The sequence below is a fragment of the Triticum dicoccoides genome, chromosome 3B (assembly GCF_002162155.2).
Source record: "Triticum dicoccoides isolate Atlit2015 ecotype Zavitan chromosome 3B, WEW_v2.0, whole genome shotgun sequence".
Classification (NCBI taxonomy): Eukaryota; Viridiplantae; Streptophyta; class Magnoliopsida; order Poales; family Poaceae; genus Triticum; species Triticum dicoccoides.
In genome coordinates this window covers 92462461-92474547 of record NC_041385.1, presented here as the reverse complement: position 1 = coordinate 92474547, position 12087 = coordinate 92462461, and the positions used below count along the sequence as shown (strand labels likewise).

General features: G+C 52.9%; 1 protein-coding gene across 1 annotated transcript in view; it reads left to right on the top strand.

Annotated features, from left to right (window-relative positions):
- Positions 1–9626: 9626 nt before the first annotated feature.
- The window catches only part of LOC119274955 (cysteine-rich receptor-like protein kinase 2), a 5032-nt gene continuing 2571 nt past the window's right edge, over positions 9627–12087 (top strand). Inside the window, exon 1 of the mRNA XM_037555719.1 lies at positions 9627–10535. Coding sequence (XP_037411616.1) covers positions 9782–10535 — 754 coding nt within the window. The 5' untranslated portion in view covers positions 9627–9781. The remainder of the gene's footprint in view (positions 10536–12087) is intronic.

Here is a 12087-nt window from a genome sequence, read left to right as displayed (position 1 = left end):
ATATCTTAGGCGAGCACTGGGCTGCAGCTAAGCCCCCGAGTGAGAGGTTTGCTCTTCACTCGGTAGGATTTTCACATCTTAGGCGAGCACTGGGCTGCAGCTAAGCCCCCGAGTGAGAGGTTTGCTCTTCACTCGGTAGGATTTTCACATCTTAGGCAAGCACTGGGCTGCAGCTAAGCCCCCGAGTGAGAGGTTTGCTCTTCACTCGGTAGGATTTTCACATCTTAGGCAAGCGCTGGGCTGCAGCTAAGCCTCCGAGTGAGAGGTTTGCTCTTCACTCGGTAGGATTTTCACGTTGTACTTGTGGCGAAGTTCAGAGGAGAGGGTCTCAGTCGACCTGCACCTCGTCCTCCTTACGAGCGCACATTGTACTTATGGCGTGGCTCAAAGGAGAGGGTCGCAGTCGACCTGCACCTCGTCCTCCTTGCGGGAGCACATTGTACTTAGGCAAGTGTTTAAACTACAGCTAAGCCCCCCGAGTGGGAGTCTGGCTCGCCACTCGGTAGGATTTAAATAACTTAGGCGAGTACTTTGGACTGCAGCTAAGCCTCCCGAGTGGGAGTCTGGCTCGCCACTCGGTGGGATTTAAATAACTTAGGCGAGTACTTTGGACTGCAGCTAAGCCTCCGAGTGGGAGTCTGGCTCGCCACTCGGTAGGATTTAAATAACTTAGGCGAGTACTTTGGACTGCAGCTAAGCCTCCGAGTGGAAGTCTGGCTTACCACTCGGTAGGATTTTATTTAATCTTAGGCGAAACGGATTCGCAGCTAAGCCCCCGAGTGGAAGTCTGGCTCACCACTCGGTAGGATTTTACAAACTTAGGCGAAACGGATTCGCGGCTAAGTCCCCGAGTGGGAGTCTGGCTCACCACTCGGTAAGGATTTTTACAAACTTAGGCGAAACGGATTCGCGGCTAAGTCACCCACTGAGGGGAAAATAAAAAGTGACAAAAATTATGGAGGGATTATGACACTATTATTTTGAAATCCATGAACTACAGAAGTACTTTATTACAACTCATCCGAGTGATAAGCTTAAGTGTAAAATGGGCAGAGTAGTTCCGCGTTCCAAGCTCGGGGCTCGTCAATATTATGTTCGACGTTGTAAAGACGGTACGCCCCATTATGGAGAACTTTGGAGACGATGAAGGGTCCTTCCCAAGAAGGAGCAAGCTTGTGTTGTTTCTTCTGATCCACTCGGAGAACTAAATCCCCTTCCTGGAAGGCTCGACCCCTCACATTTCTGGCGTGGAAACGACGCAAGTCTTGTTGGTAGATGGTCGATCGGATCAGGGCCATCTCCCTTTCTTCCTCTAAAAGGTCGACTGCGTCCTGCCGCGCTTGTTCGGCTTCTGCTTCATTGTAGAGTTCAACTCGAGGAGCATTGTGGAGGAGATCACTCGGCAAGACTGCTTCAGCTCCGTAGACCAAGAAGAATGGAGTTCTTCCGGTCGATCGATTAGGTGTGGTCCGCAGTCCCCAAAGCACCGAGGGAAGTTCGCCGACCCACGCTCCAGCCGCATGCTTGAGATCACGCATCAGCCGGGGCTTCAATCCCTTGAGAATCAGGCCATTGGCTCACTCTGCTTGTCCATTCGACTGCGGGTGGGCGACTGAAGCATAGTCGACTCGTGTTCCTTGAGAGTTGCAGAAATCTCTGAATTCCTCCGAGTCAAAGTTCGACCCATTATCCGTGATGATGCTGTGCGGCACTCCATATCTGAATATCAGTTCCCTGATGAAGCTAACAACAGTCCCGGCATCAAGGTTCTTGATTGGTTTAGCCTCAATCCACTTGGTGAACTTGTTGACTGCTACCAGTACATGCGTGAAGCCACTTCGACCTGTTCTCAAAGGACCAACCATGTCCAACCCCCATACTGCGAAAGGCCAGACGAGTGGAATGGTCTTCAGAGCTGATGCAGGCTTGTGCGACATATTCGAGTAGAACTGACATCCTTCGCACTTGTCCACTATTCCCTTTGCCATCTCATTCGCCTTTGGCCAATAAAATCCGGCTCGGTATGCTTTGGCCACGATGGTCCGAGAGGACGCATGATGACCACAGATCCCCGAGTGGATATCATTAAGGATGATTCGACCTTCTTCTAGCGTTATGCACTTCTGACCAACTCCAGTCGCGCTTTCTCTGTATAACTGTCCTTTGATTACGGTAAAGGCCTTGGATCGACGGACGATCTGTCGAGCCTCTTCCTCATCCTCTGGGAGCTCTTTTCTTAGGATATACGCGATATATGGAACTGTCCAATCGGGAATGACCACTAAGACCTCCATGATCAAGTCGACCACCGCTGGGACCTCAACCTCAGTCGGATCTGTGGCACTCGTGGGCTGTGGAGCTTCTTCGGTGAAAGGATCTTCTTTGACTGACGGAGTGTGTATATGCTCCAAGAACACACCACTCGGAATGGCTTCTCTCTTGGAACCTATCTTTGCCAGATCATCTGCTGCCTGATTTTTCAGTCGGGGTATGTGATGGAGCTCTAACCCCTCAAACTTCTATTCCAGCTTCCTCACTGCATTGCAGTATCCAGTCATGGTTGGGCTTCTCACGTCCCACTCCTTCATCACTTGATTGACCACTAAATCTGAATCGCCATAGACCATCAGGCGACGGACGCCGAGTGAAATGGCCATGCGTAATCCATGTAAGAGGGCCTCATACTCTGCCTCGTTGTTGGAGGAATCAAAGTGAATCTAGAGCACATATCTAAGCTTATCTCCTCTGGGGGAAACCAAGACCACCCCAGCACCGGAACCATTCAGCATTTTAGAGCCGTCAAAGAACATGGTCCAATGCTCCGAGTGAACTTCAGTCGGCTGCTGTTGTTCAATCCACTCGGCGAGGAAATCTGCTATTGCCTGGGACTTAATGGCTTTCTTTGCCTCAAACTTGATATCAAGGGGAAGAAGTTCAATCGCCCATTTCGCCACTCGACCAGTTGCATCTCTGTTGTGCAAAATCTCTGATAGTGGAGCGTCGCTGACGACTGTGATGGAATGATCAGAGAAATAATGAGCAACCTTCTTCGTGGTCATGTATATTCCATACACAAGCTTCTGATAATGAGGATATCTCTGCTTGGATGGAGTCAAGACTTCAGACCAATAATACACTGGGCGTTGAACTTTGAAGGCTTTTCCTTCTTCCTCACGCTCGACCGTAAGCACTATACTGACGACTTGTCCTGTGGCTGCGATATAAAGCAACAGAGGCTCTTTGCTGATTGGAGCAGCAAGCACCGGCTGGGTGGAGAGCAGAGCTTTTAGCTCGGCAAACACTGCATCAGCTTCTGGAGTCCACTCGAACTTGTCTGCCTTCTTCATCAGTCGGTAAAGAGGTAATGCCTTTTCACCGAGTCGTGAGATGAATCGACTTAATGCGGCCAAGCATCCAGTAAGCTTCTGGACATCGTGCACTCGCACAGGGCGTTTCATTCGGAGAATAGTGCCGATCTTTTCTGGATTAGCATCAATCCCTCGCTCGGAAACGAGAAAACCGAGTAACTTGCCACCAGGAACTCCGAATGTGCACTTTGATGGGTTGAGCTTGATATCATACCTTCTGAGGTTGGCAAATGTTTCGGCGAGGTCAGCGAGCAGGTCGGAACCTTTTCGTGACTTGACGACGATATCATCCACATACGCTTCCACATTCTGACTGATTTGAGTGAGCAGACACTTCTGAATCATTCGCATAAACGTGGCTCCGGCATTCTTGAGGCCGAATGGCATGGTGATATAGCAGAAGCACCCGAATGGAGTGATGAAAGCTGTTTTTATCTCATCGGGCCCGTACAGACGGATCTGGTGGTACCCGGAATAGGCGTCTAGAAAAGACAATCTCTCGCATCCCGCGGTCGAGTCAACAATTTGATCTATGCGAGGGAGAGGAAAATGATCTTTCGGGCAGGCCCAGTTGATGTGCTTGAAATCAATGCACATTCGGAGCGATTTGTCCTTCTTAGGAACCATGACGACATTGGCGAGCCACTCGGAGTGGTATATCTCTCGGATAAATCCTGCCGCCAACAGTCGAGCCACTTCCTCACCAATGGCTTTTCTCTTCTGGACGGCGGACCGCCGAAGATGCTCTTTGACTGGTTTTGCTGATGAGTCGACTCTTAGGCGATGCTCAGCCAGTCCCCTGGGAACACCTGGCATGTCAGCGGGCTTCCATGCAAAAATGTTCCAGTTCTCACGGAGGAACTGGATGAGCGCTTCTTCCTATTTCGGGTCGAGTGTTGTGGAGATGTGGGTCGGGGCTGCATTGGGGTCGGTCGGGTGAATGTGAACAGACTTCCTCTCACCGGACGACTGAAATGCAGATTCTATGGCGGGTTTCTTGGATCGCAGCAAATCACTCGGATCTGCATTTTGCTTGTATTCTTCAAACTCGACCGCTGTCACCTGGGAATCGGCAATCTTTGAGCCCTTCTGAAAGCACTCTTCTGCCTTTTTCCGATCACCGGTGACAGTGATCACTCCTTTGGGGCCGGGCATCTTTAGTTTGAGGTACACGTAACATGGTCGAGCCATGAACCGTGCATAAGCTGGTCTCCCCAAAATTGCGTGATACGCACTCTGAAAATCCACGACCTCAAACGTCAACTTCTCTTTGCGAAAATGTTTCGAATCACCAAACACCACGTCCAGAGCTATTTGGCTGAGTGACTCGGCTTTCTTCCCTGGTATAACTCCATGAAAGCTCATGTTACTGGTGCTCAGTCGGGACATCGGAATGCCCATTCCTTTCAGTGTGTCTGCATATAACAAATTCAGCCGGCTACCACCGTCCATCAGCACTTTTGTCAGTCGAGTGCCTTCGACAACTGGATCGACCACCAAAGCTTGCCTCCCAGGGGTGGCAATATGAGTCGGGTGATCAGATTGGTCGAATGTGATGGGTGTTTGGGACCATCTCAGATAACTTGCTTTTGCTAGGGCAACCATGTTCACCTCACGGTTAATGACTTTCAGTCGACTCTTGCTTTCCACATCTGCAAAGATCATCAGAGTGGAGTTGACATGCGGATATCCTTCCTCACTATCCTCCTTGTCTTCGGCCTTGTCCGACTCCTTTTCCTTGTCCTTAGATTGTTTTCCTTGAAACTGCTGGATCAGGAGTCGACATTGGCGTGTGGTATGCTTTGGGTAAATGATATTGCCCTCTTCGTCTTTCTTCGTGTGGATGTGACACGGCATATCCATCACGTCGTTCCCTTCTTCATCCTTTACCTTCTTAGGGTTCTAGGATCCTTTTGGTTTCCCTTTAAACTTTCCCTGAGTCACGGACAGAGCCTCTCCAGGAGCTGCTGGTTCAGCCTTCCGCTTCTGTTTCCGACTGGTGTTTCCCTTCTCCGACTGACTCGGTTTGTACTTGCCGCTTCGGAGTCGGTCTTCTTCTTCACCGTTGGCGTACTTGGTAGCAATCTCCATCATCCGACTTAGGGTCATGTCTCCGGTTCGACCAAATTTCAGACTCAATTCTCTGTTCTTGACGCCATCCTTGAAGGCGCAGACTGCCTGATGATCAGACACATTCTCCACAGTATGGTGCAAAGTGATCCATCTCTGAATATATTCCCTGAGAGTCTCATTGGTCTTCTGCACACAGACTTGCAGCTTCGTTAATCCAGCCGGTCGCTTGCAAGTTCCTTCAAACGTTCTGACGAACACTCGGGACAGATCTTTCCAAGTGTAAATGCTACTAGGAGGTAACTGATTCAACCACGCTCTGGCAGAACCTTCCAACATGAGGGGCAAATGCTTCATGGCTACCTCGTCGTTCCCACCACCAATCTGAACCGCCACTCGGTAGTCCTCAAGCCAAGTTTCAGGCTTAGACTCACCAGTGAACTTGCTGACTCCTGTTGCCAACCTGAAATTGGGGGGGATCACTGCGGCTCTGATAGCTCTGCTGAAACATTCTGGACCAGAAACATGCACTCGACTGCTTGTGGGCGCATCTCTGTCGGGTCCATCCCGATGGGCTCTGTTCCGGTCGACCAAGCCTTGCACGATAATGGATCGCGCGTCGAAGCCTGGTTCTCTGGGGTCGACTGGAGATCTTCGCCCCACACTGAGCTGAAGCCTGTCGTCTTGCCGCCGAGGAGCGTAAGACCCTACCCTCGGAGGGGAAGCGGGCACTCGACGCCTATCATCTCGGTCGTGTCGGTCTCCATACTGGTCCCGCCGATTCTCGCGCCCTTCTCGCCGCGGAGGCGATCTGGGACTGTGAGCCGACTGAACCGTATTCGCAGCGACGGATCGACTGTGAATTCTGTTGCGCGACTGCGACATGGCTGAATTCTGGTCTCCTGCTGCCCGGAGCAAATCCCTGATCTGCATCAAGCCTCTGCCAGCTTCCGACTGAGAGGGCTGGATGGACTCTTCTATACGGGTCGCAGCTGCTAAATTCTGGATTGGGGTTCGATATACCTGAGTCGGCGGGAAGAGTTGACGTCGATTGGCGTCGGGAACTCGTTGTCGCGCGCGCTCGTCGAGTGCTCGCTGAAGATTCTCCAAGCGAGCACGTTCGGCCAAATTAGCCAATCGTGCCTCCTCCAAGGCGCGAGCCTCGGGGGTTTCTCCTGCGATGGGAGTATGCAGGGCATCCATATTCCTGCGGCGAAGTTCCTCTCTTTGCAGGGAGTCGAGTGGCTCGGGCTGGTACTCTTCATGGCCTCGTGCGGGGTCGTCTCCGCCGCCTGCCCCACCATCATGGGCGAAGCCAGGCGGACTGCGAGGCCCGTTGACCATCAGGATTTCCACCGCTGGATCACTGCTATCGCATTCGGATGCAGTCTCTACGGAGCCAGTCGACAGATCGAACAGGCCGTAGAGAGATTCGTCGGGCTCGATTGCCGCAACTTGGGTGGTGGCCGTCTGGCGAGCCACCGCGTGTCTCACCCACCGCTGAAGCCTCGACCGACCAGAGCGCTTGCACTGGCGGGAGACCGGGAGGGTGGTCGATAGGGGAGTCGACCGATACGGGGTCGACGGTTGCCGCAGCAGAACGCCGCGGACACATGCGCGAAAATGCGTCGCCCCGCGGACGGGGAGTGCATCAACGTCGAGTGGAGCCTCCTGGAGCCAGGCGGAGTCGTCGGCGACGAAGGTGAGGGCGCCGAGGCGGACCTCGCGACCCTCGACCAAAACTCCAGCAGCCACCATGATGAAAGTACTCGGAAGAATCGCAACTTCTCCACAAAATCGCTAAAACACTGGCCCCACGGTGGGCGCCAACTGTCGTGGTTCTAAGTCTGACAGTAGAGTGGGGGTAGGTATAGAGAGGCAAGATCCTAGCTATGGAGAGGTTGTAAACACAAGAGATGTACGAGTTCAGGCCCTTCTCGGAGGAAGTAAAAGCCCTACGTCTCGGAGCCCGGAGGTGGTCGAGTGGATTATGGGTATATGAGTTACGGGGGTGCGAACCCTTCTGCCTGTGGAGGGGGGTGGCTTATATAGAGTGCGCCAGGACCCCAGCCAACCCACGTAATGAAGGGTTTAAGGTACATTAAGTCCGGGGCGTTACTGGTAACGCCCCACATAAAGTGTCTTAACTATTATAAAGTCTACTTAATTACAGACCGTTGCAGTGCAGAGTGCTTCTTGACCTTCTGGTGGTCGAGTGAGTCTTCGTGGTCGAGTCCTTCAAGTCAGTCGAGTGAGTTCCTCGTAGGTCGACTGGAAGGTGATCTCTTCTAAGGGTGTCCTTGGGCAGGGTACTTAGATCAGGTCTATGACCCTACCCTAGGTACATGACTCCATCAGGTGCCGATCCGTACGTCCGCGGCTGGTTTGTGGAGGCCGGCTATCGCGGTTTTGTGACGGACACCGACAGAGCCGTCCATCCGATCAGTTTGAGGGGTATGGATGTTGAGTCGGTGGATTAAGGTGGTTGATGCAGAGGTGGAGGTCTTTTTTCCTCTTTTGTACTACAACAAAAAAAATCAATTACACCGCTGGTGCTAGAACTTGGCGCAAACGGTCACTTTAGTGCTAGAACTTGTGGCATACATTGACTGGTGCAATAACTTGGCTTGGGCGTGCAAATACGGTGCAAATCACGTTTGATACGAAAACAACGATGACATGGTGTGCCAGCCTAGCATGGGGCCCGCCGTCAGCGACGGGAAGGCAGAGAGGAACGCGTGTGGCCTGTTTTTCTTTAAACCCCCTTGAATATTTTTATTTCTCATAAAAAGCTCATGTCTATGCTTTGGAAGGCATTTTATTTATCCGCCTCTATGACACAAGGGCCCCAGCTGGGAAATTAAAAGGGTCAAAAATGGAATCCAGGGGTCGAACTCGCGACCTACTGCTAAAATGCTAGTGGACTAAAACACTCGAAAACTAGCACTTTTCTGCACAATATCGATAAGAGGCCTTCATGTAGTATAAACTGGACGTATGTGAGGCTTAAATGGGTTGCAAATAGTGCAGCCCAGTTTGCACGCACTAAGAAGTTTCTTTGAACATATTTGTAAAACGTATGAAATAAAATAATGTTCAAATATTTATGTGCTAAAAATTATCTTTTATAGGGGATATAAGTAGTATATGTAAAGACCATGAGTATCATATAAAAATGTATAGTAAATACAGACATTTAAATTATTTATTAAATAAAATGTTTAAGGAGTACAAAAAAATTATACACTTGCAGCTTATATTTAAATTATACAAAACGATGAATACAAACATTTACTAAATACCCACTTCTATATAATTTTAACTCGTGTCCTATATTCAAGAACTTTATATAATTTATATATTAGCCATGGTTGAATATTCATATGAACATTTTAAAATTTTAATTATGAATATGAGAGCGCCGTCGTTAAACTAGATTAGTTTTTTTTTGAGCATCACTACATTTGGCGAAGTTATCCAAGTACAACATGAAAGCGTTACGGGTGAAGTGGATAGTAGCACATTACGTGCTAGTCACAGGTCGCTGGTCACAGAGGACATTATGTGTTAGTCACAGAGCACATTTTTAGTATTATTTTTTCAGAAAAATTGAAGATGCCACCTCACCAATAACAACAGGGTTTTTTTGTGATAAAAAAATTGAGGTGGTTTTCAGAAAAAAAACTGGCCACACTCGTCCTCCCTTCCCTCGTGTCACTGATAGGGCGCCCCACGCCACGCTGGCATGCCTAGTCAGCGGTCCAGTGGTATAAAATCAAGATTTGCACTGTATTTGCACGCTTGTGCCAAATTATTGCACCAGTTCAATATATGTCACAACTTCTAGCATTAAAATGACTGTCTGCACCACATTCTAGCGTCATCAATGTAATTGACTCTAAAAAATTGTGGGTGGATTAAGGGCTCATTTATTGGTACGGCACGCCAAGGGTGATGATCCGGCTTTCGTTCTGGTCGGCATGGCGCGAAAACACGTAGGCGCGCCGGACTTTCTTGCCCGCCTCCCCAAACAGCGACCGCCCGCGCCGCCGCCGCAGAGCACTCCACCACATTCCGAGCCACGCCTTGTGTTGCACCTCACCTACGTGTCCCAGCCGTCTTGCCCAGTGTCCAAATCCAGCAGCCCAACCAATTTCCCGTTCCATTCGCCCCGGTCGCCATCGTCGGGCCAGCCGCCTCTCCTCCACCTTTTGGGCAAATTTACATTGGACCCGTCGTCTCCGTCCGGTCCGGCGGCCACCGGCTCGCTCAGCCCAAACCCACCCCCCACCTACCTACCTAGTCGTAAGTTTCCACCGCAGCGCCACACCACTCAACCAACCATGGCAGCGCCCACGCACCGGCTCCTCCTCCTCGCGCTGGCGTGCGCGCTCTGCGCCGCGGCGGCAGGGGACCCGCGCACGGCCGTGGCGGGCCAGTCCTGCGCGCCGGGGTCGGCCGTCTCCGGCTCCGTCCTGGCCGACAACTTCGTGCCGGCCATGGACGACCTCAACAGCAACGTCAGCGCCAACGGCTTCGGCACCTCCGCGGTGGGCGCCAGGGGCCCCAACACCGTCTTCGGCCTGGGCCAGTGCCACCGCGACCTCTCCCCGCTCGACTGCAAGCTCTGCTTCGCCGAGGTCAGGTCGCTGCTCCCCAAGTGCTACCCGCGCGTCGGGGGCCGCCTCTTCCTCGACGGCTGCTTCGGCCGCTACGCCAACTACTCCTTCCTCGGCGAGGCGCTCGGGCCGGCCGACGCCAGGGTCTGCGCCCCGGGGAACGCCAGCAACCCGCGAGGGTTCGCGGACGCGGCCAGGGCCGCGGTGGCCAACGTGACCGAGGCGGCGGTGCGCGGCGACGCCGACGGGTACGCGGTCGCGTCGGCGAGCGCGGGAGGCGCCACGGCCTTCGCGCTCGCGCAGTGCTGGGGGAGCCTCAACGCCACCGCGTGCGGCCAGTGCCTCCGCGCCGCGGCGCGCGCGGCGGCCGGGTGCGTGCCGGCGACGGAGGGCCGGGCGCTCTACACCGGCTGCTACCTCCGCTACTCCACGCGGCTCTTCTGGAATGTGAACGCCACGGCAGGGTCAGGATCATCAGGTACTGCTATAACACTAACATGAAAATGCATTTTTTTTACTAATCATTCATTCGTTCGTTCGTCTGAGATGCTAATCCATTAGGCCGGGGTAGGGGAATTTGACAATTTTCACCGAACAGCTAGCTTTGTTCTGTCAAATTCAGTGGCAGTGCCACAAAATTTTGACTATTTTCAGCTCATGGTCATCTTTTATGACCTCACTTTGTTGACTGAAATGCCCAAACCCAGAGAGGTGGTGCTTTGTCGTTTGGATTGTCAAAAACCGGTTACAAATTCACCAGTTTCGGAATACTTTTGACCCAGCATTGGTGACTTCTTCTCTAACTATTTTACTTTTTGAAAATGGTGGCTATGAAATAACTTTCACTTGAAGCTTTTGGTTAGGTTATGCAGAGCTGGAAATAAAACCTACAGTACAAACTTACCTTATGTGAGTGCATATGCATGACTAATCTACATCTACATCTCACCACCAGTATGGTAGCTTCATTTGACTGACTAAACACACATTATCGCATTTACCGAAATAGGCTTACGCCCCGCTATATTGATATAGCAACCACCCGATACAACAATCCGATCCACGCTGGGGCAAACAGCACAAGCACGCCCAAAAGAAATAACAAGAGAAAATAAGAGAAGAAATGCCAACAACGCCGGATCGACGAAAGCTACGGCACACCGCGATCGTTGCGCCCACCGAAGATAACCACCACGCTCCAAAGCCACCGAGTTGCCGTGTACCAAGCACCACCTTCAAGAAGGAATGCGACGATGACGACGCTGCTGCCCGGACGAGTCCTAGGATTTCTCCCGGTACACGGAGGGTAGAGGGGGGAGAGGGTCACCCGACGCCCTTCAAGAAGGATGGTGGCGCCCGCAGGCGTCACCGCGTTGGTGCCGGCAAGACCCGACATGGATTTCTCCCGACCTCTCGCGCCCACCACCCAGGACCAACCTTTGGCTCCACCACACCCGCCGCCCACCAACATGCGCCAACAGTCACGAGGACACCGCCGTCGTCTCACCACGGCCAACGAAGCGAGGCCGGCCGGATCCAAACGAGACACCCGAAGACAAGGACCGGCAGCACCGCAGCCACGAGGGAGGGAACAACCTCCACCGGCTTAGGCGGTAGCAGACCGGGCATAGCAGCAGAGGCACACCAGACCCCCTGTCCGGCCAGGCCCTGCGTGGGCCCGTGAAGCTTCGCCGTCGTGCTGCAGCAGTCGCGGCACAGCAGCCGCCGTCCCTGTCGCGAGGAGCTCGCCGGAAACCACCGGAGAACAGCCCACTGCGGCCACCAGCAGGCCCGCCCCGACCCAGATCGGGCCCGTAGGGCCTAGATCTGGGCCAGCCGAGCGCCGCCGGCCGCCGCAGGCCATGGGCCGTCACCGCCGCCAAGGGGCAACGCCTCCGCATCGCCGCCGTCCAGATCCGCGCCGGAACGCCGCCGGCCGAAGGGCTCCGCCGCCAGGACCGCTCACCCGAGCCGGGGTCCAGCGACGGGTGAAGAAGGAGGGCCGCCACCGCCGGACTGCGGGGCGCCGC